This window comes from Lissotriton vulgaris, chromosome 1_1, assembly GCF_964263255.1.
Source record: "Lissotriton vulgaris chromosome 1_1, aLisVul1.2, whole genome shotgun sequence".
NCBI classification, from domain to species: Eukaryota; Metazoa; Chordata; class Amphibia; order Caudata; family Salamandridae; genus Lissotriton; species Lissotriton vulgaris.
The window spans coordinates 1,430,947,522-1,430,969,777 of NC_141685.1; the positions used below are offsets into that span (position 1 = coordinate 1,430,947,522).

Here is a 22,256-nt window from a genome sequence, read left to right on the forward strand (position 1 = left end):
TTTGCTACATAGCACCTCCGTGTGGTAGGCCTCCTTGCCTCCCGCCGCACCTGCAGTGTGCTCTTTAGGTGTGCAAACTCTACGTCTTCAGGAGCCAAGCTGCTAGGCAGAGGCGCTCTGGCTCTGAGTGAAGCACCTCCCCGTTTTGCATGGAGAGCAAGTCTTTTATTCTTGCGAACTTGTGTGGGTGGCCCTGCGCCATCTCCACTATTTGTGAGAACCAGGACTGTCTGGCCCACTGTGGTGCTACCAGAATCAGTGTCATGTTGCTGGTTCTGCATTTGATGAGCACTCTGTGTATCAGTGGTATTGAGGGGGAAAAGCATAGGCAAATGTCTTCGACCAGCTTATCCATAGGGCATTTCTCTGGGATTGTTCCCCTGGCTGTCTGGATGCGAAGTATTGGCATTTATCATTCTGGTGTGTTGCAAACAGGTACATTTTTGGGGTCCTCCACTTCTTGAATAGCTTTTGCGTTTCCTGAGTACTGAGCTCCCACTCGTGGGATGCTGATGTCTGTCTGCTGAGCCTGTCTGCCTCCACGTTGTCCTTTCCTGGTAGGTGTATTGCCAGGAGGTCTATTTGTAGTGGGATGGTCCATCTCCATATTTCCTGCGCTTGGTTGGATGGCGCTATTGATAGTGTTCCTCCCTGTTTGTTGATGTAGAACATTGTTGTGGTGTCTGTTTGTATCAACACTTTCTGCCTGTACAGTTGTTTCTGGAAGGCTTTCAGGGCAAGGAACACAGTCTTTAGTTCCAGGTAGTTGATGTGTCTGATCGCATCTGTTGGAATCCACAGACCCCTTACCTTGAGCTGGTTCATGTGTGCTCCCCATCCCATCTGGGGTGAGTCTGTGGTGATGGTCACTGTTGGGGTTGGTGGTGTTAAAGGCTTCCCCCTTATGTTCTTTGTTCCACCACGCTATCTCCTCTTGCACTGTGTGCGTTACAAACACTAGATCTTCCCAACTCCCTGTAGCTTGTGACCATTGTTGTTGCAGCCATTCCTGGAATGGTCTTGTGTGAAGTCGTATATTGGGGACTAGGTGTATGCAGGATGCCATCATCCCCATGAGCTTGCTCGCTGTCCTCACTGTCAAAGCTTGCCCCTTTTCGGTATTGATGCGTCTCCTTCAGCAGGGCAAGTGTTCTCTCCTTGCTGGGGAACACCTTGCTCGGAATGGTGTTGATCTGTGCGCCCAGGAAGATCTTCACCAGTTCTGGTTCCATTGAGGATTTCCCCCAGTGTATTGAGCATCCCAGTTCTGTCAGCGTCTGTGTGACCCGCTTTGCATGTAGTTGGCATTGTTTGTAGGAACTTGCCTTTATCAGACAGTCGTCAAGGTAGGGATATACATGAATCCCCTCCCTCCGTAGGTGGGCTGCTACAGCTGCGCAGCATTGTGTGAAGACCCTTGGTGCGGATTTCAGCCCGAAGGTCAGGGCTATGAACTGGTAGTGCGCTTTGTCGATGACAAATCTTAGTAGGTGTTTGTTCATGGGAATGTGTAGGTAGGCGTCTTTGAGGTCTATGGTGGACATAAAATCTCCGTCCCTTATCTGAGGAATACCTCCTGTAGGGATGTCATTTTGAATTTTTGAGTCTTTATGTATTGGTTTAGGGACGGTAGGTCCAGGATGGGCCTTAACGTTTCGTCTACCTTTGGTACGAGGAAGTAGTTTGAGTACACTCCCTTGTTTCTTTCTTTGAACGGTACTGTTTCTATTGCCTCCTTGTGGAGGAGTTCTTGTGCTTCCTGTAGGAGGAGCGAGAGTTCTTTTGCAGAGCTGTCTTGCTTTTTGGCCTCCTGTTTGGTGGCTTCTTTTCCATTTCTATACAGTATCCGAACTGTATTGTGTTCAGTATCCATTTGTCTGTTGTTGTTTTCTTCCACTCTTGGAAGAAGTGTCTTAGCCTGCCTACTACTGGTGTTACATGTTGGTTGATCTCTCTTTTGTGTTTGTGTAATTGTTTTTTGAGTCCTTTGTTGTGCTGCTCCCGTGGAGGTGTTGTGTGGGTGGGCACGTACGGTGCAGTGGAGTCACTTTGAGATGGGTTGCTGGCCCACAAGCTTCTTGTTTGCCCTCGTCCATTCGATAGCCCTCGAAAGGACTGGCCCCTAGGTTGGTACTGCCAGGTTTGCTGTTGCTGACCCTGCATTGCTTTGTTGTTGCTCTGGGAGGCTTGTTAGAAGGTCTGGTGGGAGAGTTCCCGGCTGGTTTCCTCCTCTGCCGTTTGGTCTCCTTGAGGTGGTGCCTTTCTCATACCTCTGAACTGCAGTGCTCCCATGGACCTCGCAGTTTCATTCTCTTTCTTGAGCTGCATCAGTTTGTCATCTACTGGGCCCGAAAACAGCGTTTCCCCATTGAAGGGTGTGTTTAGAATATAATTCTGGACTTCCAGCTTGAAATCCTCAGCCAGGCTAGCCTCCTCTCTGTTATCCCAACCATCATGAATCTGCTGGATGTGTCTGCCGCATCCAGGGCTGATTTGAGGCAGGAGTTTGCTATGTTCTTGCCTTCCTCCACCAGGTGTGTTGCTCTCTGCTGGTACAGGTCAGGGAGGTGTTTGAGGAACTGTCCGACCTCCTCCCAATGCTGGTACGTATGCCTGTTCAGCAGGGCATTGGAGTTAGCAATGTGCCAGTGAATAGCTGAATTCCTCTCTATTTTCCTTCCTGTGAGGTCTATATTTCTTTGTCTGGAGGTGGCCCTGAGTTAGTGGGAATGTTTGCCCTCTTTCTGGCTGTTTCTGCAATGATTGAGTCAGCCGGGACGGATCCCTGGGTGTATGTTGGGTCCTTAGAGGAATGTTTATATTTTTTCTCTGTCCTAGGTGTGACAGACCTGCAGGTCGATGGCTCCTTGAATGCTTCCCTGCCCTGGTCCAGGACACTTGAGAGCATGGGCAGGAATTGGCTCCTAGTTTGAGTGGGGAGCAGTGTCTCTAAGAGGAAGTAAGCTTTTGGTTTCTCTTCCTCTAGTTTCAACCTATATGCTGTAGCCGCATTCTTGATGACCATGTTATAGATGCCAATGTCGTCTGGCGGCGAAGGCCTCTAAGGATGTTTCTATGGCCTCTTCCGGGCTTTCAGTGTTTAGGTCCTGCCAATCCAGGTCCTGCTCCAGAGTATGCCGACCCCAAGCTTGTTTGTTGGTCTTCCTCGCCTTCTCCTTCGTAGTAATATAGGCCCTCCTCATCCTGCTGATTTGTAGGTTCCGGAGTTTTCAGCTGTTCTTCAGCCTCGAACTCCTCTTCGACTCCTCTTCGACTTCTACTTCGACAATCGTCATGAGCTTCAAAGGGATGGTACATCTGCTCATACGTTCGTCAAAATCCTTTTTTCTCTTTATCTCGGTGGCTTGTTCGGCGTCAAGTGTTTCGACGGTTCCCTTCGATATTGAATATGCCTTCGGCTCGCTTTCCTTCGGTGTTGAGCGTGCCTTTTCGGGGACGTGCTTCGATGACTTAGGTTTGTCTTGGGTTTTCGCCGGCTGGGATTCCTTTTCGAAGGATCCGCTGGGCTGTTTGTCCCTGGATGCAGCTGTGGCTGAAGATTGCTTCAGCGCCAGTGCTCCTTTCGAGGACTCTGATTTTCGAGAGTCTGTCGGAGTTTTAGGGGTCGACATCTCTTACCTCCTTTGTCAACTTAATATCGGTCTCTACGACCGTGTAGTCCTCAGGTCCCTCAGCGATGTTGTCCTCTTATCCACTGGAGAGGCCCAAGTCCCGGAGCGACGGAGATTGTTGTCCTTCGCCCTGCATGTAATAGTTAGCTGTCTTCTGTCTCTCCCTCACTCTGAGGGTCTTCGGGGTGAATGCCGAGCAGGCGTTGCAATCCTTGCTTTTGTGGTCGATTGGCAGGCAGAGGTTGCAATTCTGGTGCTGGTCCTTCTGCGCGTACTTGTGGTGGCAATTACTGCAGAATGTGAAAGGTGTTTTGTCCACGCCTGTGCTCAGTGGGCCCCCTGTATGCGCATTCTTCGTTGGACATTGAAGTTTTCGATCTTCCTCTTCTTCTTCTTCTTCTTCTTCTTCGTCCCGGGTCTGTGTTCTTGATTGCGAGATGTATTCTGCAATTTTTCGGTGGTTTTCCTGCTTTATTTTTGCTTCTTCATTCCAAAAACTCTGGAACCTCTCTGTGATGAACTAGACCCAACGGCGGAAAAAAGAATCTGAAGATGGCGCCCAAAGATGAAGGCTTCCGGAGGAAGCACGCCGACATCACAGGAGGGCACCAAATAGTGGGACATCTACTCCCACCTGGGCCACGAAAAAGAGAAGAGACTACGATTCCAGCCCCAACCACTAGACCGCGGAATAATGCACAGCATAGTGAATCCAGAAAGATTCACGCTGAAACTTTTTTTTTTTTTTTTAAACTGATTTTATTGACTGAAGGCACAGGAAAACATATGCACTGCTCTGTAAGCCAGAAGCCAATGCCAGAATCATAGTAGCATTGTGTACTTCAGTAGTTTACATACGTGAATACTTAAACTGTAAAGGAACAACTTTACCCCCCACCCGCCCTACCCACCCCCCTAAGTGCTGCAGCTTGCTCAACCCACACAGAGTGTAAAACACAGACCGTATCAGCCATGTACATTAAACACAGTCCAACCATCCTACCCGACAGTTCAAATGGAGGGCAGTGTCTTCCAGTGGTGGGTCCAGCTCCAGGCCCCGATAGTCCGCCCACCGTTTCCAAATCTTAAAATGCTTCCGAGGGCAACACCTGGCCATAAAAATGGGCAACTCAAGCCCCATGCAAAAGTCTAGTCCATTTTTCCAGGCCACCAATGGCGGAGCCTTCGATGCATTCCATTCTTGTGCAATGTCTCGTTTCGCCAGCGTCATCCCCAGCAATAAAAAGTGGCGTTTGTACCTGTTGCCCCCTATTCCATGAAAAACTTATTTTATTTCAAAGTATCTTTGGTTCTAAATAGTAAGCATAAAAAAGTAATATTTTTATAACCGTTGGTCTCGGATTAGGTCATTGAATGTGTAATCATGCCTTTCCCGTGTGTGTAGAACAAATGCTTAACACAACCCTCTGATAAGCCTAACTGCTCAACCACACCACCACAAGAGAGAACATTTGTTATGTACTTTAGCCTCTGTGTATCCACTGGATTCTGTGCACATTATACCTTACTTTGGTATAGTATATACAGAGCCAGCTTCCTACAGTAGGTTTAACAGGTGATTATAAATATCTAGAAGTAATGTACAGTTAAATGAAGGGTACCCAAATGTGAGGTCTACCTTAAACCAAGACTTGTCTGGTACAATGTTATGGCTTAACCACCAAGTAAATCCCTTTCAAAATGTTGCATACTTGATATTTAGGTACCTTAAGCAGCTCCCATCTTTTCAATGGAGTGTTGCTCTTTTAATAGCATTCGCTGTAGTTTCAGGGGAATGTTTTCTTTTTTGCTTCATAGGCTTCTGTTTTGATGTCTGCTTGTATACTTAATAAATAACTTGAGCACCCATTCGTCTTCTCTTCTAGGGGCCCACTGCTTAGTCTAATAGTGAAGTTGATTAAAAGCCTTACATTGTATAATCGTCATGATTCTTGTCCGAACATGGATTTTGAAAAATTTGCAGCCAGAGTTTCTGAATTAGATTTTAATCTAACAGCAGGTTGTATAGATTTAGGAAGTTGAGTGCCATATATGAGTAATGAGAATAACCTGTTTCTTCTACTTTTTACCAGCTACTTCTTTCAACACTTCAATGGGCAATTCCAGATCTCTTTCTAATACTTCCCTAAATATGTCGATGAACAGTTCAAGGTTGGCTTGTAGTTCTGGAAGAATCCCCATGGTTAGACGGAACAGCCGGCCGACCTCTGCACTGCAACCAAACTCTAGTGATGTCTCCAAGAAAATGTACAAATCAAATAGCGCCAGTAAACTTCCTGACCTCAGAATTAACAGTAAGCCTACTTCCCTCACGGCATCGCATCCTCCAACTTCTGTCAGCAAAATAAAAAAGCACACTTCAGATTCAAATCTTCAGAGAATATCCTTGCCAAGCAAACCTCCAGGTGCACCTAAAGGAAGCACATGTTCAAAACCTAAAGCAATTATTGCACCAACACCTTCAATTCAGCCCAAACTTTCCAGGCCCTCTGGAGGTAAGCAAATAAAACATTTTAAATATTGGTTGTGTTGTGTTTTAGGTTGTCCCAGGTAAGCTGCAACATTCTCTAATAGACTTGTGGCTCTGCCACACATGATTGGAAATGTCACACATGGTGCAGCACGCTGCATTAAATTCACCAATTGTATTTAAACGTATATAAAGATAATTACAAAGAGGGTCACCACTGCATTTATGTGGTGCTATACCTACTTTCTGCTGCATCACTACATAGGCCTCATGCCCATACTTGGTGTTACGATAAGGCACAGGAATAGTTAAGTTTAGTTTGAATAAGGGTAAGATTCAGGGTTCGGGTTGGCTTCATGGTTATGTAGAAGTCTTTGGTTCAATATATACTTTTGATATAGCTGTTTTGATGACATGGATAATTACATTATACCCCTGGTCAAAGTAGTGGTTGTTCAAATTACTGGTCTGTTACATTATATGCCCGCTTGATGTGATAGTTTTTATATAATGGCTTCTAAGAAGGGATATTAAATGTACTGACATACAATTTTATATGCAGGAGAAAAGGATTCATCAAATGAGGTTGAGTGGGCAAGTTATCCACATTGGATGCAGCCTAAAGGTATAATACCAGTTTACTCGTTGAACTAAATCCCTTGAATCCGAACAAACCACTCCAGTCTACACAACTGACCTAATCAGTAGCACTTAAACATTCTGTTTTTTAAAAACTTGTTTTATTAGTTTGATAACTATTGTATATTATTTACCAAACTTTGCAGCCTTTTAGATTTTCATATTACTGTATGAGCTTCCAACATTCTTCCTGCATGTAACATTTGTCTATTGTATTCTCTTCCGTTATCTATGCACTGCTAATCATGCAGTCATCCTTTAATGCAGGGGCCATCAAACTTTGTAATGCTGCGCCTCCCGAGTGAGGAAAAAATGAATCATTGGGTCCCCTCTGAATTTTTCACAATTAATTTGATTAAATTGGCAATGTTTAATTAGGTCTATACATTTATTAAACATTGCAGTTCCTTTCTGTTACAGTTTTAAAAATGCAATCATATACACGATTGCCAAACATACACATCTGAAAGAGACACGTTAGTGATAGATTCCTTACCTTAGAATATCCCCAGGCGTCAGACTGGATCTGGAAAATTTTGCGTAGCAATACCCCTGCGCGACGGCAGGCGTCGTCCGCGCCTGTCGTCGGTATCGTTAGCGCCGGAATGACGTTGTCTGAGTACTTAGACGCCGCCCATGCGCGCTGACGTCAGTTCTTCTTTTTTCCGCGCCAGCTAGCGCAGATCCGGAGAAGTTCTACCCCTTAGTCTTTTTTTACTAAAGTTTTTGATCTTTTTGATCATTTCTCTAATCTCGAGTCTTCGACTCCCAACGGTGCCGGCAGGGATGCCCGGGTTTAAACCTGGTTCCAAGTGCGACCGACTGATGTCGGTTACTGACACCGATCGCCGGTGCCTCAAGTGTTTAGGCCTCGACCACGACGACCGCACGTGCTCCTACTGCCGGGCCCTGACATCAAAAGCTAGGCGGGAGCCGTCCCGCAAGCGACTTGAGCTTCAGCAGTCTGCCCCGCGCTGCTCCAGGTCCTGGTCCGACAGGAGGTCGAGGGACCGGTCGCGGGGTCGGAGCCCTCGCAGCTCCGGGAGTGGACATCGGTCGTCAGGTTCCAAGTCCTCCGGTAGGAGGCATAAGAGGTCTGAGAGACATCATCGTTCCTCCGACCCACCCCGACGCTCGCGTGATGCGGCCGGGGGTTCGGTTGACAACACCCACGCGGCTCTGACAGTCGCGACGTCGCCACCTGCCCCACACCTTCAGGTCCCTGGGCATGACGCGACGCCTGAGGAGATCTAATGGTACCTCATGGCCATGAGGTCCCTCCCTCCTCAGGCGGGTTCCGTGGCACCTCCGGGCCAAACGGCCTGGAGGGCCTAGCGGGTCTGGTGCTTCGGCGCCGACCGGTTGATTCAGCCCCGGCGCCGTCGGCGACTTCGGTCCCGGCGCCGCAGGCCCTCCTTGGATCCACTTCCGGAACCAGGCCGTCGCCGGTCGACCTCATGACCTCACCGGCGCCGGCCCTGCGGGTGTCGCCCCCGGCACCTGCTATGGACGCCGTCCCCGATCCTACCCTCTGTCCGGTTCCGGTGCGGCGCCGCTCTTGACGGCATTTGGAGATTTCTATTTCCATGAACTGGCCCCCATCTGTTGACCCTGAACTACAGGAGATGGGTGACTAGGGTGATTGGGAGGGGTCTGTGGACCCTCTGGCACAGGAGTGCCAGTTTCGACTGGACATATGAGCTTGGGGAGGCCAGTGGACTTGACACTTCGCCAGACACTGGATTTATCTCCCCTCCCACCGTGGTTACGGAGGAGGGGGCTGCTTATAGTGTAGTGTTGACAAGCCTTAAACCTTGAGCTCCCTGTCGCAGCCGTGAGGACTAACCTCCTCACTGAGGTCCTTAAACCGCAAGCAAGCTCCAATGAGCCTCTGCTGCCGTTTAATGAGGCCTTGTGTGACGTTCTTGTGGGCACTTGGTCCAAGCCCGCCACAGGTCTGCCTGTGGATAGGAACGTGGCCAGACGCTACCGCCCGGCCCCGGGCGACCCTTGCTTTTTGTCCACCCATCCCACCGCCCGATAGGGGATCCAAGAGGTATGAACAGTTCGGGATGGTGTTCTCGTCCCTGAGTTTGGGACTGCGGTCAGTCGATACCGCATGCCTCTTGGGCCGCTACACCCACACCCTGTGGGACACGGTCGTGGACGTGCTGCCACAATGTTCGGAGGAGGCCCGGGCAAAACTCACCCAAGCCCTTGCGGAGGGTCGGGATGCAGCGCGGTATTCCATCCGGTGTGGGCTGGATACCACGGACTCACTGGGCAGGGCGATGGCAACAACAGTGGCAGTTAGACGCCACGCCTGGTTGAGGTCCGCCAACTTTTCGGCCGATGTCCAGGCCACTCTTCTGGACATGCCGTTCGATGGCTGTCGTTTCTTTGGCGACAATGCAGACCATGCGCTTGAGCGTTTTAAGGACTCCAGGGCAACGGCCAAGTCCTCTCGGCCCCACGCCAGCAAACGGGTGCCTTTCGCTACTTTTGTGGCCACGGAAGGGGCGCCCCCACACGTGCTGCCAGCAGAATTTTCAACATTGCGGTGGCGGGCGTGGAAACCACTGTAGCTGCGGTCGGGGACAACGGCGAGGCCAGTCCACACCTTCCCCCGCAGCACCTGCCTCAAAACCCTCCTAGTCCGTGCTTTCAGGCCCATGTGACGCCAGTGGGGGGCAGGGTTCGCCATCACCTCTTCCACTGGCGCACTGTCACGTTGGACAGGTGGGTGCTGCAAATCGTCCGAAGGGGCTTCTCCCTCCCCTTCGAGGCAACCCCTCCAGCCATGCCACCGCAATTCCACCGCGTGTCGGGGGGGATCACTTGCAACTTCTGCAAGAGGAAGTCACGGCCCTCTTGGCCAAGGGGGCCATCGAGCATGTTCCTGGGCCGGAAGGGTGTGGTTGTTACTCCCACTACTTTCTGGTACCCAAGTAAGGGCAAAGGGGGCCTACGCCCTATCTTGGACCTACGGAAAGTCAACGGCTTCCTCCGAAAGGAGAAGTTCAAGATGCTGACTCTGGCTCAGGTCTTAGCTGCCCTGGACCCCGGAGACTGGATGGTAGCGTTGGACTTGCAGGATGCTAATTTTCACATCCCAGTCCTGCCGGCCCACCGGCGTTGCCTCCGGTTCACGGTAGGCCACGAGCACTTTCAATTTACCGTGCTCCCCTTCGGCCTTACCAGCGCCCCACGGGTGTTCACGAAAGTGGTGGCGGTGGTCGCAGCCCTTCTGCGCAGGTTAGGGGTTTCAGTCTTCCCCTACCTCGACGACTGGTTGTTGAAGGTGGGCTCGCCCCAGACAGTCGTCAGCCACCTCCAGACAACGGCCGATCTCCTGCATCTGCAAGGGGTTCTCCATCAACGTGCCGAAGTCACACCTGTGTCCCTCCTCAGAAGCTCCTCTTCATTGGAGCGGTTCTGGACTCGGCGCAGTTTCGGGTTTATCCTCCCGAACAGTGGGTTCGGGATATTCAGGCTCTAATTCCGATCTTTCAGCCTTTATCCAGAGTCTCGGTCAGGTTGAAGCTGCGGCTTCTGGGGCTGATGGCCTCCTGCATCCTTCTGGTGATTCACGCCCGGTGGCGGATGCGGGCTCTGCAGTGGGACCTGAAGTTTCAGTGGGCCCTGCATCAGGGCATCTTGTCCGGCCATGTCCTGATCTCAGAGGGCACTGCGAGACAGCTGCAGTGGTGGCTCACGAACAGAGATTGGGTCAGCAGCAGATTCCTCTGCCTACCCCAACTGGAGCACGTAGTTGTGACGGACTCGTCCCTCCTAGGTTGGGGGGGCCACATGGGAGAGGCGGAGATCAGAGGCCTCTGGCCTCTGGTCTCCGGCAGAGTCCCGGCTCCATATCAACCTTCTGGAGCTGCGGGCGATTCGTCTAGTACTGAAGGCATTCCTCCCCTCTGTCAGGGGGAGTGTAGTGCAGGTGTTCACGGACAACACCACTGCCATGTGGTACTGCAACAAACAGGGCGGGGTGGGGTCGTGGACCCTCTGCACCTTTGGCAGTGGCTGGAACATCAGGGCAGGACCCTGGTGGTTCAACACCTGGCAGGTTCTCTGAACGCCAGGACGGACAAACTCGGGCGACGGTGCATGATGGATCACGAAGGGCATCTGAACTCGGACGTGGTGCAAGGCCTCTTTCTGCAGTGGGGAGAGCCTTGGTTAGATCTATTCGCCACAGAAGAGAACGCGCAATGTCATCAGTTCTGCGCGTTGGAATTTCCAAGGCGGCACTCGCTCGGAGACGCTTTTCGTCGCGAGTGGAGCTGCGATCTGTTGTACGCCTTTCCGCCTATACACTTCTGCCCAGAGTGCTGAAGAAGATCAGGCGCGACCGGGCCCAAGTCATCCTTGTGGCCCCGGACTGGGCACGAAGGTACTGGTATCCCGAGCTACTCAGTATGTCTGTCGATCCCCCCCCGGTTCGTCTGCCTCTTCAGGAGGACCTTCTGTCGCAGCAGCAGGGGACGGTCCTCCACCCGAACCTATCCAGTCTCCACCTCCATGCTTAGAGATTGAGCGGCGACAGTTGAGGCCATTTGACTTGCCTCCTGAAGTCTGCATTTTAATTCTGGCAGCCAGGCGTCCCTCCACAAAGTCAGTATACGCCTGCAGGTGGAACAGATTTGTGGCATGGTGCACAGCAAAGGCTGCGGATCCTCTCTCTGCCCCTCCTTTCTGAGGTTCTCCTCTTCCTTCTTTCTCTTGCCCAGCAGGGCTCTGCACCGGGCACTATCAAGGGCTACCTTTCTGCTCTTTCAGCCTTTATGGCTACCTGATCAGCCTTCTTTGTTCAAGTCCCCAATTGTAACTAGGTTTTTGAATGGCATCACACACATGTTCCCTCCTGTTCCTTTCGTGATACCTCAGTGGGACTTGAACCTTGTGCTTACCTATCTGATGTGCGCTCCTTTGAGCCACTCCATAACTGTCCTCTCCGCCCTCTTACTCTGAAGACTGCTTTCCTGTTTGCCATCACCTCTGCCAGGAGGGTGAATGAGCTCCAGGCTCTTTCTTCCAACCCTCCTTTCCTTTCTGTCCATCCGGACAAGATTGTGTTGCGGACAAGACCCTCTTTCCTGTCCAAGGTAGTCACAGCCTTCCACATCGGGCAGTCCGTCACCTTGCCCACCTTCTTTCCGCCTCCGCATCCCTCAAAAGAGGAAGAGCGGCTCCACCATCTGGATCCAAAACGTGCGCTCTCCTTCTGTCTAGATCGCTCACGCCAATTCCGGGTCGATGACCAACTCTTTGTTGGTTACATGGGCGCTAAGAAGGGACGGGCGGTGCACAAGCGGACCATCTCTCGGTGGGTCGTGTTGTGCATCAAGGCATGCTACTCCTTGGCTAAGAAGGAACCTCCTGTTGGGCTGAGGGCCCATTCCACTCTGGCCACGGCGGCTACTACTGCCCTGGGCCGAGGAGTCCCCTTGCAGGACATCTGTCAGGCAGCTACGTGGGCCTTGGTGCACACATTCGCAAGACACTACTGCCTGGACAGCCAAGTCCGGAGGGATGGCTTCTTTGGCCGTTCCGTCCTCCAGGACTTTCTGGTGTGATTATTGGTTTGCAGATCCACCACCGGGGTTGGTATTGCTGTGGTATCTATTCTAAGTTAAGGAATCTAATACTAACCTGTTTCTTTCAGATGAACAAGTTACTTACCTTCGGTAACTAGATATCTGTAAGAAACAGTAGTTAGTATTAGATTCCTTACCGCCCCACCCATCCCCCCCGTTCTGCGAACCGATATCTAGGGTGAAGGTCATCCCTTTTTGGGGCCCTAGTTTCAATGGCACCAGTGTTGGTTTTTAACATGGCTCTGCGTTTCTGGCACGGAAAAGTTGTGCATACGAACTGACGTCCGCGCGCGGAGGCGGCGTCTAAATAAGTCCTCACGGCCCGACGACTGACGCGGAGCCGCGGACGACGCCTACCGACGCGCATGGCTACTGCTACGCAAAAATTTCTGGATCCAGTCTGACGCCTGGGGATATTCTAAGGTAAGGAATCTAATACTAACTACTGTTTCTTACAGATATATCGTTACCGAAATAAGTAACTTGTTCTTTGTCTGCCCCAAAGCTCAAAGGAACTTAATCTCAAATGGGAAAAGGGCAGAAAAAGAAAAAGCAGAGGTACATGCCATACTTCATTTACTGTCCAGCACACATTTGATGAGCAATTAGTAAATCAAATGCTATGAAACCTGGTAGATGCTGAAGGATATGTCAAGAGGAGTATGGAAGGCATAACTTCCTATGCAAAAAATGTACAAAGCAGCGGACAGCAACAACCTAAGAATATGGAAACTGCATAGAAACAGTATAGAGCTTGCTGCATTCATTCAGGAGATGATAAGCAATTGTGAGGTAAACAGCGTCTGCATGCTTAAAAAAGAAAAATATGCTGAGGGAGCCTCACACGAAAACAAAGAGCGAGGTATTATAGATAATATTCCTCCTCCTATTGCGAAAATGCAGAGGTCAACATCTAAACCAAGAAGGTATTAGCAGGCTTTACAGATGCATTTTATATGAAATGTACATAAGATGTTGCCTTTTGTCAGAAAACATATTAGGGTGAACTCCAGCGTAGAAGGATCAATAAGGTGAGGAGAGCCTCACAGTCCAATTGGTGAAAAAATAAACATGTTCCTGTATCAATAGTCACATTATTTTAAAACCTGCAGCAGGGAATAAGCGATGAAGGTGGAAATCAGTCAAAAAGAGCGTTGCCATGCGTTTCATTGTTCAGGAAAGAAATCCGCCGGTTTACCTTGAGGAAAAACGCGCGGGCGCCACCGATAAAATGGCGGCCGCTCGCGTCAGAAATGCCGAAATTGAATTCCTCTGCCGAGAGGTCGCTCTATGCTGGAAATCCGGTCGGGGCAGCTCCAAGCGCTGCCTCGACCCTTCAGCCAACAGAATCCGTTGCAAAAGGTAGATAAATCTGCGTTTAATTAGCAAAAGAACTCCGCATCCGAGCGGAGCTCAAAACAGAGCCGCCATCTTACTGCAGCGCCCCCTGTTGATCATATTCATAACATGCTTTATTTCCATAATCTGTCCTTCAATATTCCTTTTCCAGGTCTGATTTCACTATTTCAGTATGGTGTCTTTTTCACTGCACATTGAAACATCTAATTCACAGTCCTTTATACATCGGATTTCACAATTATAAAATGGCACTTATGCTATTGTAGCTTATCCACCACGTAACAGTCCTATTTCACTGCGCACCATCACTTGATCTTCACTCTCACCGAACTCCGAGCAGTGTTGGCAGATTGGGCCATTTCCCGCAGTTGGGCGACATTTTTACCAGTTGTGCGGGGAAAAACCCATGCCTGGCGGGGGCTACTTTTTGGGCTAGTATTAAGTCTGTGCACAATTTACTGGCTTGGGCGGGTGCCGACCACGATGAGTCCGTGGCGTCCGCCTATCACAGTGGTGCAGAGGTCCGTTGGCAAATGAGCATGCAGCGCGCGCTAACATCAGTGCAATTATTGGAGGAGGACCCACCAGGGTTTGCCTGTGCTGTGCGCACATGACCCCTCCCACCCTCTACCCTCCATCAAGCTTACTTTACTTTTATCTGCGCTTTAAGAGAAGCAGCATCCTCGCAGTTTACGCAGAGCTCTGTGCAGAACTAGGAGTCCGACCAGCTGTCCTGTTCTCCAGCCTCGGTGAGTACCTGTCAAGCTGGAGGTTAGGTGGGGTGAGGGGCTCAACGAATATTAGAACAGTTTAGGTGTGGTCAGGGACTTTCAGGGTTTGATACACCGCGGTTCGCGAGGAGGGCGCCCACCGTCCCATCTCTTCCTCAGACCGCGCTCCGCTCTCGGAGGGCTTTGGGTTTGAAGTGATCAGTAGCTTGTGGTGTCAACACTTAGTTTTGTAATATCAAACCGCTTGAAAGTTCAGATGGTTGGGTGTACAAGTAAGGCACCTCACTTTCTACTCAAATTGGGGCGTAACGCATTTTGGAAAAGTAAAACAAAAAAATACACAGGTGACTTATTGTAATTTAGCAGCCTATGCTAGGCAGTATGGAAATCAAGTTAAGGTCATGGTCCCAGACAATGGGCCGTGAGCCGGTACAGAATCAGGGAGCGGGTTTCTTATGCCACCACACAAATAGGCATTGGGGACTGTCACTTTTCTCTCGGGACTCAGACTGTCAGACCCGGCCTTGTGGTGCAGCCCTGTGGTGCTGTGGCCGTCGACTCGTGGGCCCTGGCCGCAGCATGTAGAAGCAACCACAAATAAAGCAAGTTCATTTATAGTAAGAGTAGGAATGAGTGCTTTATGAGAAGTAAAGCACTCTGAATCAGATGTTCTGTATAGACTGGTTTTCTTTCATGTGAACACTTGCTGTTGTAAAGTGTTTGATAACTTTGGATCTAGCTATTGCTATATAGTAATCTCAAATAAATAAGTGAAGGTTGCTGTGCTACTGTCTGTGTGTTAGTACACAGTCTACTTATCTCGTACTCGCTAGAGCGCCATTTCTTCCTGTCCCTAACCCAAACCCAATCTCTCTTCACTACTGTCTGTGTGTTACCTGTTCTGTGTGAGGGAAGCTCACACTGCTGCTGCCGCCACATCCTCTCCCATAGGTGGTACTATTATTCAGTTTAGGCAGAAGACTGCACATTTTGTAAGCTAAAAAGTGTACTATTTTACATAATTGCCTCTTAAAGTACCCCCCCCCCCCCCAACAAAATACAAGTTAAAGGAGTAAATATTTTAACATGGGTTTGTCTCTGAATCTCCCTCTTATTTGTTTCCAAATGTTGACAAATATGCTGTGGATGAAATAGAAGTGGAGGTTGTCAGACTCCATTTGGAAAGTAGGGAGGGGGCCTGAGGGCTATGGGGTAAACGGGGGCTACTAGCATTACCTTTGGGAGTTGCTTAAAATACAAATTAGAGGGATCAGTAATTAGCACATAATACTATTTCTGGTTTACGCAATCTGTGTTTTCTACTATTGTAGCTTTAGCAGTGCCTGTTAAAAGTTGAAATGTCACAGTGGTGACGGGTCATGAAAATGAGTAGCATTAACACAGGTGCCCAGTTAACCCCCTTCCACTATCTGTATATTGAATAGAATTTAGATTCATCCTTTAAGTGGTTTCTGATGACTATTTCTGCATAATTTGAGAGTTGCGAGTTCGGGCTGGTTTTTGGGCTGAAACTGGTCTGGCTGGGCTTATTTTGAGCTTATATTTGAGCAGCTTTGGGCTTAGGACGGGTCTAAAAATCTGGCAACTCTGAGTTTGAACACTCCGGTTTACAGCGTCTGTAGACACCTGCACACGCCGAAAGAAGTGCCCCTTACTAATGTCAATTTGGCATTTATAGTTCCCCTCTGGTGATCTGAGTCTTTTATTGGCGCACCGGCATTCCTTATATCCGCATTATTCAACTGCTCATTTTCACCCTTGCACTTTAAACAGTTGCCAGCATAACTGCCGCTTCCAGCATGCTTCATTTTAACACTTGGCTCTGAACCTCTTATCAAATTTACAGATTTATTACCGGACACCTCGATAGTCTTTTAAATAAAAGCAGACTTTATTCGCATTATTAATTTTCTCTGATGAATCACATTCATTTACTTCATTTATTTGCGCGCATGCACACAGACTTGTCCTGTAATACTGTGTCAAATGTTGAAATATGAATTTTTGATTTTCCGCCATCATTCATATTTACTGGTTATTCACATTTATACTTCCGGTTAACTGACGCGATCTATTCAGTTTACTAACGCGCTTGCATGTATTCTGACTTAGCAATGGACCCCAAGTCAGTTTATGTTCTATATATTTCCATCTGTCCATTTTCGTTTGCTTTCACAGACTTTATAAAAAAAAATTCAATAAAATATATCTGGGACAACTTTCTAATCTTGGAGCTTCAGCTTTTATGTACTTTAGCTTCCAATTTTCATTGTTGTACCACTCGTTATTTAATTCAATTCAGACACGTGGTGTTACACATTCCCAGTCGTTTATCCTTACTTACATTTTCCAGTTATTGCAACATACGTGGAACTTGGGACGACCTTTCAGCTATTTTCCTATCTCTGACCTTAATTCTTTACACTGACCTGATCCCACCTAATCTTTTTCTTCCACCATCTGCTTGGTATCTTTGTTGTTCATCGGATTTTTCACCATCCAAGATACAGTTCATCACGGTGGCGGGTTTAGTCTATTACATGATTTCCTGGGAGTGGTTTCCTCCTGTTTTCTTTGCCATGTTCATTTCATAGACCTTCTCCCCTGACGAAGTGCCTTGTTGATGCCCGAAATGCATCAGGAGACTCGTTCCAAATGATGAGAGATTCAATCATCCTTCTTAAATGCAGCTGTATTTGCTATGAAGGATGAAATATCGATACAAGAATAAAAGTTTCACCATGATATAAACTCACAGAAGACTTGTGATTACAAACCGCCGTATCTTTTGGACTCCTTACTCAGTTGACCGGGGGTCTCCGGCTGTGCTCGGGGGGGGATGCCCCCTATTCTAGGGGATGCTACCTGCATTTAAAATGCAGACTCAGGGCGTTAACCTGAGCAGCTGAGACCAGGCTCAGGCAGTTTCAGGCTCCAGAATGCGTCTGAATTCCCGATGCAGGAGACGTGTGCCATGAAGCTAGAGCATCTCACCTGCAGCTCCCTCTATGGGGTGGCGTTGGGGAATATAAAGGGAACAAAACCCGCTGCAGCACGATGTTAGAACAAAAGGCATCCAAATATACGATATCCTTACAAAAACACCGTAAATGGACTGAAATAAACACTACTTAACTGACTGCTGAGAAGCGAAGAAAGAGGCAGTAACATAACTTTGTTGGGACATGGTCGTGTACATTTAAGAAGGACTATCGAACTCTTGTGTCCATCCCCCCCCACTGTTAATGGGGAAAGTCGTTTTATATTGTTTTTCTGGCTTCTGTGTTTTTAATTATGTGATTAAAGAGAAGTAAAGCATAATCCTCGCTTCCAGTCCTGACAAAGAATTCCTGAGGATGCTGTACCTGTGATGTTGCTAATAGAATGGGGTGTATGATGAAGTTCTAGAATAAAAGTCAGTTGTCGTGCAACTCGGGTAGTGGTTGCTAACATGGTATCTACTTTAAAGAATAAAGCTGGTAAATGGCATACTCTGCATTGATTACTACATATTTTTACAACATGTGTCTTCACAGGGGGCAGAAAGCATATGGTGGTGATTGCAACCCTGTATAAAGGGGGGGGCTTGGGGGGCAGCCGAGCCGCGAGGTCTGCCCCCCGGGCAGATTTGGGAGGGGGAAGGGGGAGAACAAGCAAGCGGCCATTTTGCCGCGTTGGGCTGGCTGGGGATAGCCCAAAAGCAGCCCAAAAGGAATTTTGTAGCCCAAAGGATAAATAGCGATCCAGAGTTGTCCCAGCCACCATTTTAGGTACTGAGACCTGGTAGCTGGGAACGTTTCAGTCAGGAGCTTTTTGTCAGGCGTTTCTTGGGAAGCTTTCGCAGGTTTTAGGTCTGGGGCATGGCGAGTGGCGAGTCCTCGAGGCACTACGCCTGCTGGGCGATGCGTGCATTCGCGGGCGCGGTGGCGGCCATCGCCTGCCCGCTGCCACGGAAGTTTGCGCGTCACCAGGTAGGTTTCACAGGGCTGCGCGGATGTCAGGAGCGCGGCCCTGGTTGTGACGGGCGGTGCGGGAAAAATGAAGCCGGGAGGGCGGACGAGGCGTGCTGCCAGTGGCGCCTCGCCGCCCTCAGGAATGGAGTCTGCGGGGAGGGCGGGGCGGCAGGAGACCGTGGGCGGGCAGCGATGCGGAGGGGTGTTGCGGCCGCCCTGGCGCGGCGGGCGAGATCGGGGAGGCTCTGCCAGTGAGCGGGGCCTCCCGGGCGTTTTGTGGAACCGGGGCGGGAGGGGTGGGAGTGCAGGCCTCAGGATTGGGGGCGGGAGAGAGAGCGTGCAGGGAAATGGGGCGGGTAGGGGGAAAAGGAGCCGGGGATGTTGATAAGGGGAGGCGGCCCGCCACAGAAGGGGAGTCAGGAGAGCCCCTTACCTGCCTGGCAGGGGGCCACGGACGAAGTAGAGGGGCAGGAAGGCTGGCAAGGGGGGGGCGCAATGTGGGACGGTCCTGGGTGGCCGTGGAAGGGGGGGGGGGAAGAGTTGGTCCCAGGTGGTCGGGTGGGGGGGAGGTGAACCGGGGGGTGGTGAGGGGGACATGCAGGGGGGTTCTCCCCAGCATTGATAAGACTCAGAGGGCAGTGAAAGGGAGCGGGAGGGGTTAGAGGTGTTCGAGGCATGGGGTGCCGGCGGAGGAGTTGGGTAGAGGGGGGGAGCTCGCCGGGGGTAGGGGGGTTGATATGGAGAGTACCAGGAGGTCGGGAGGGTAAGGGGGGGGGGTGAGGGGGCACGCGGTTTCAGGGTCCCAGTACACCAGCGGTACCTTTTCTTTGGCAGGGGGACGGCCGGCGTGGGGCTCCAGACTTGGTATGGCTGGCGGCGGCCTCAAGGAGAAGGGAGGGCTGTGCTTCCTGCAGCAGGCCCGGAGTACGCGAGGGTCTTGTCGCGGCTGGTTTACGAAGGCCCCAGGCGGGCTCGCCGGTCCCTCCACCCACAGGGCCCCCAGCGGCTTGGGGATAGTCAGCGGCCATGGAGCAACGGCACGGAGGAATACTTGACTAGTCCTGGCATCGAAGATAAAATAGTGGTCCGCAAATGCAATCTTTGCACATTTACCAATCAAATCAGCTGGGGACTTGATGAGGGCTTCGCCCTTTTTATAAGACACTGCTGATGATATGGGGGGGGCTACACTTGTGGAATGCTCGCGTGCAAGATTTCTATGTCCTTGGGGCCAAGGATATTCATTTCGTTGTCATATGCTTTTCCTTCTACACGGTTAATCACACTTGTACTATCTCTAGCATAGGATTTCGTCAGTACCACATCAGGCTTTCTGGAAACCTCAACGTATTCGGCCAGTAGTGGTAAGATAGATTGGCAACCTGCGACAATCGGTCTACCGGGAGGATTGAGTGGTCCTTACGCATGCAGCAATGGTAAGCTTAAGTCACTCTTAGATAGAACGAGGTGGTTGTGTTAGCTGAGACAATCAAGTCTAGATATGGGAATAATGGAGGAGTCCTATTGTTATGCAAAGCTATGGTCGGATGTTGACCTACATTGGACAGGAGTTGTGGTATATTTCTTTTCCCGACACATTAGTCCCAATATATACAAGAGTAAGCTATCGCGCGAGATTTACAGATGGAGGACGCATAGTTATGGTTAGTGTTCTTTTTCGACAAGCGGCCTTTAAGGGCCAGAAAAGTTTTTTTTTGGGGGGGGGGGGGGGATCATGAGTACCCCTGAGTGGGTAGCAGTGGGTAGGTTGCTTGTATACCGAAGTGGCGGCTGGCAAGGTCGGGCAGGAGTTTGTGTTAATCGCCTGTGCGAGGTTTGGTCATGTAACCACATAAGAGATCTCTATTTCGGGTGGGAATAGAGACCTCAAACTGGGTAAAAGGCAACAGTAACTCTATGCCTTTAAGGTTGTCCAAAGTTGTCGCAGAGAAGTATTGGGGATATTGGGTCTATTCGCCACGTGCCCGGTTTGTTAGATGCAAAGTCAGGCATGAGACTCCATACCATTATGGCCGAAACGTTTCTGTGCAGTTGGGTCACGTAATCGCAGGAGCGACCATAGCGTAGCTGCACCGCGCTAGCGAAGCACTCGACTGTTGAAGCGAGCAAAGTGAGAGGATGACTGATTTAGGCAACCATTCGTACGGTAAGTTTCTACCGTGGCTGGGGTTTGTTAGGTTGTACAACGCTATGCACGGATGCCGGTCCTTACTTTAGTTTGTCACGTTATGTTTCCTTTCGAGGTTGCACGGGCAAAGTACAGGGGATGTAAGTACAGTTGGATTTGTTCATGGGGGTCATTAAGGTCTCATAACACAATAGAATATTGGTACTGTTGAGTGCATGTGTTCAATTTTAGTTTCTGCTAAAAGCGAGGCGGAAGGTAAGATATACGGATTGGTGCATGGTTACACAGCAGTAGGATCCTACGTATAATTTCAAGTGGTTGCGGTGACTGACTGTGGTTCCTTTTTAGGAACAGACGTTTAAGGTCTTAGTTACCGGTCTTGATTGTGAGTAGTGAGACGCTAACATGGATTTTAGAGGAGTGTGCATTTCACCTAGTAGTATGGTGCGGCACCACTAATTGGACAGCCGTATGAGACCTGGGTTACGTTTGACTCCACCAATCTGTGAAGGTGTATTGATGTTCGTACACGCGGGACACGTTGGGAGTGGAAGAGGTGCATGGACATTATAAATATGCGCTTTGGGAGCATTCCGTTTGGTGTGGGCAGACGATACATATACATGTTCTTAAGGGATTGGTCGTAAATATGTTGTTGACTGTAAATGTGTGGTTTTACGATAGATTCATGGTGCAACACATGTCCTGACGATGGTATCGGAGAATAACGGTGTGTGAGACCGAAACGTCGGCGCTATGACACTTTTCCATGTACAAGACTACTGATCATGGTATTGGGATTAGGTATATAAGGGAGGAATAATGTATATATGGCAAATGTGCAAATATTGACCATATAGTGTGCGGAAAAGGGTCAAACAACACTGCACATGTGTGATGTACGTAAGATATGCTTTTAGGTATCTTATGAAAACTGCAACATTTTGATTTGATAATAATCCCTGGAGCGTTATGGAATGTTGTTCACTATGGTGACACAGTTGAAATGTAAAAATAACTTTAAAATAATTCCCTAAGGACCACTTTTTAATTTGGTATTTGACTAGGCCCAGTTCCTGGGGAATATTGTTTTGCCCTATGTCTGTTCATTAGGTATGTGGACACAGCATTGCCGATGGGCTGCTCGAGGTCCTGCGCGTTTTTTGAAGGTTTTGTAGGTTCCGGCAATGGTTTTTTACGGAACGAATGGGTTACCAGGGAGTTTAGCCCTACCTGGATGACTTTTTTTCGTGGTGGGGCCCCGGACTCCACGAACTGCCAGGTGGCGCTGGACAGGTTTCAGGAGATCACGGAGGTCCTTGGGGTGCCATTGGCGCCGGACAAGGCAGTGGGGCCACGCACAGCGCTGTCAATTTTGGGATAAGGAGCTGGTCTCTGTTGCTGGAGGCACGGTTGCCGGCAAGTGAGCAGCGACGGATGTTGAGGCGGCTCGAGGTGATGGAGGCATGGCACAAAGTGCCAGTGTTGGAAATTCAAAAGACAGTGGGGCCGGCATGGCGCTGTCAAAATTTGGGTATTGAGCTGGACGCGGGTTTTGTTGGAGGCATGGTTGCCGGCAGACAAGCAGCAGCGGATGTTGGGGCTGCTAGAGGTACTGGTGGCAAAGCACATTGGGGGTAGTGTCGGAAATTCAGGTGCTGGGGGGACACCT

General features: G+C 49.7%; 1 protein-coding gene across 1 annotated transcript in view; it reads left to right on the forward strand.

Moving 5' to 3' along the window:
• The window catches only part of GTSE1 (G2 and S-phase expressed 1), a 263,570-nt gene that overhangs the window by 127,916 nt on the left and 113,398 nt on the right, over window positions 1–22,256 (forward strand). The window contains exon 7 of the mRNA XM_086967246.1: window positions 5,726–6,148. Coding sequence (XP_086823372.1) covers window positions 5,726–6,148 — 423 coding nt within the window. The remainder of the gene's footprint in view (window positions 1–5,725; window positions 6,149–22,256) is intronic.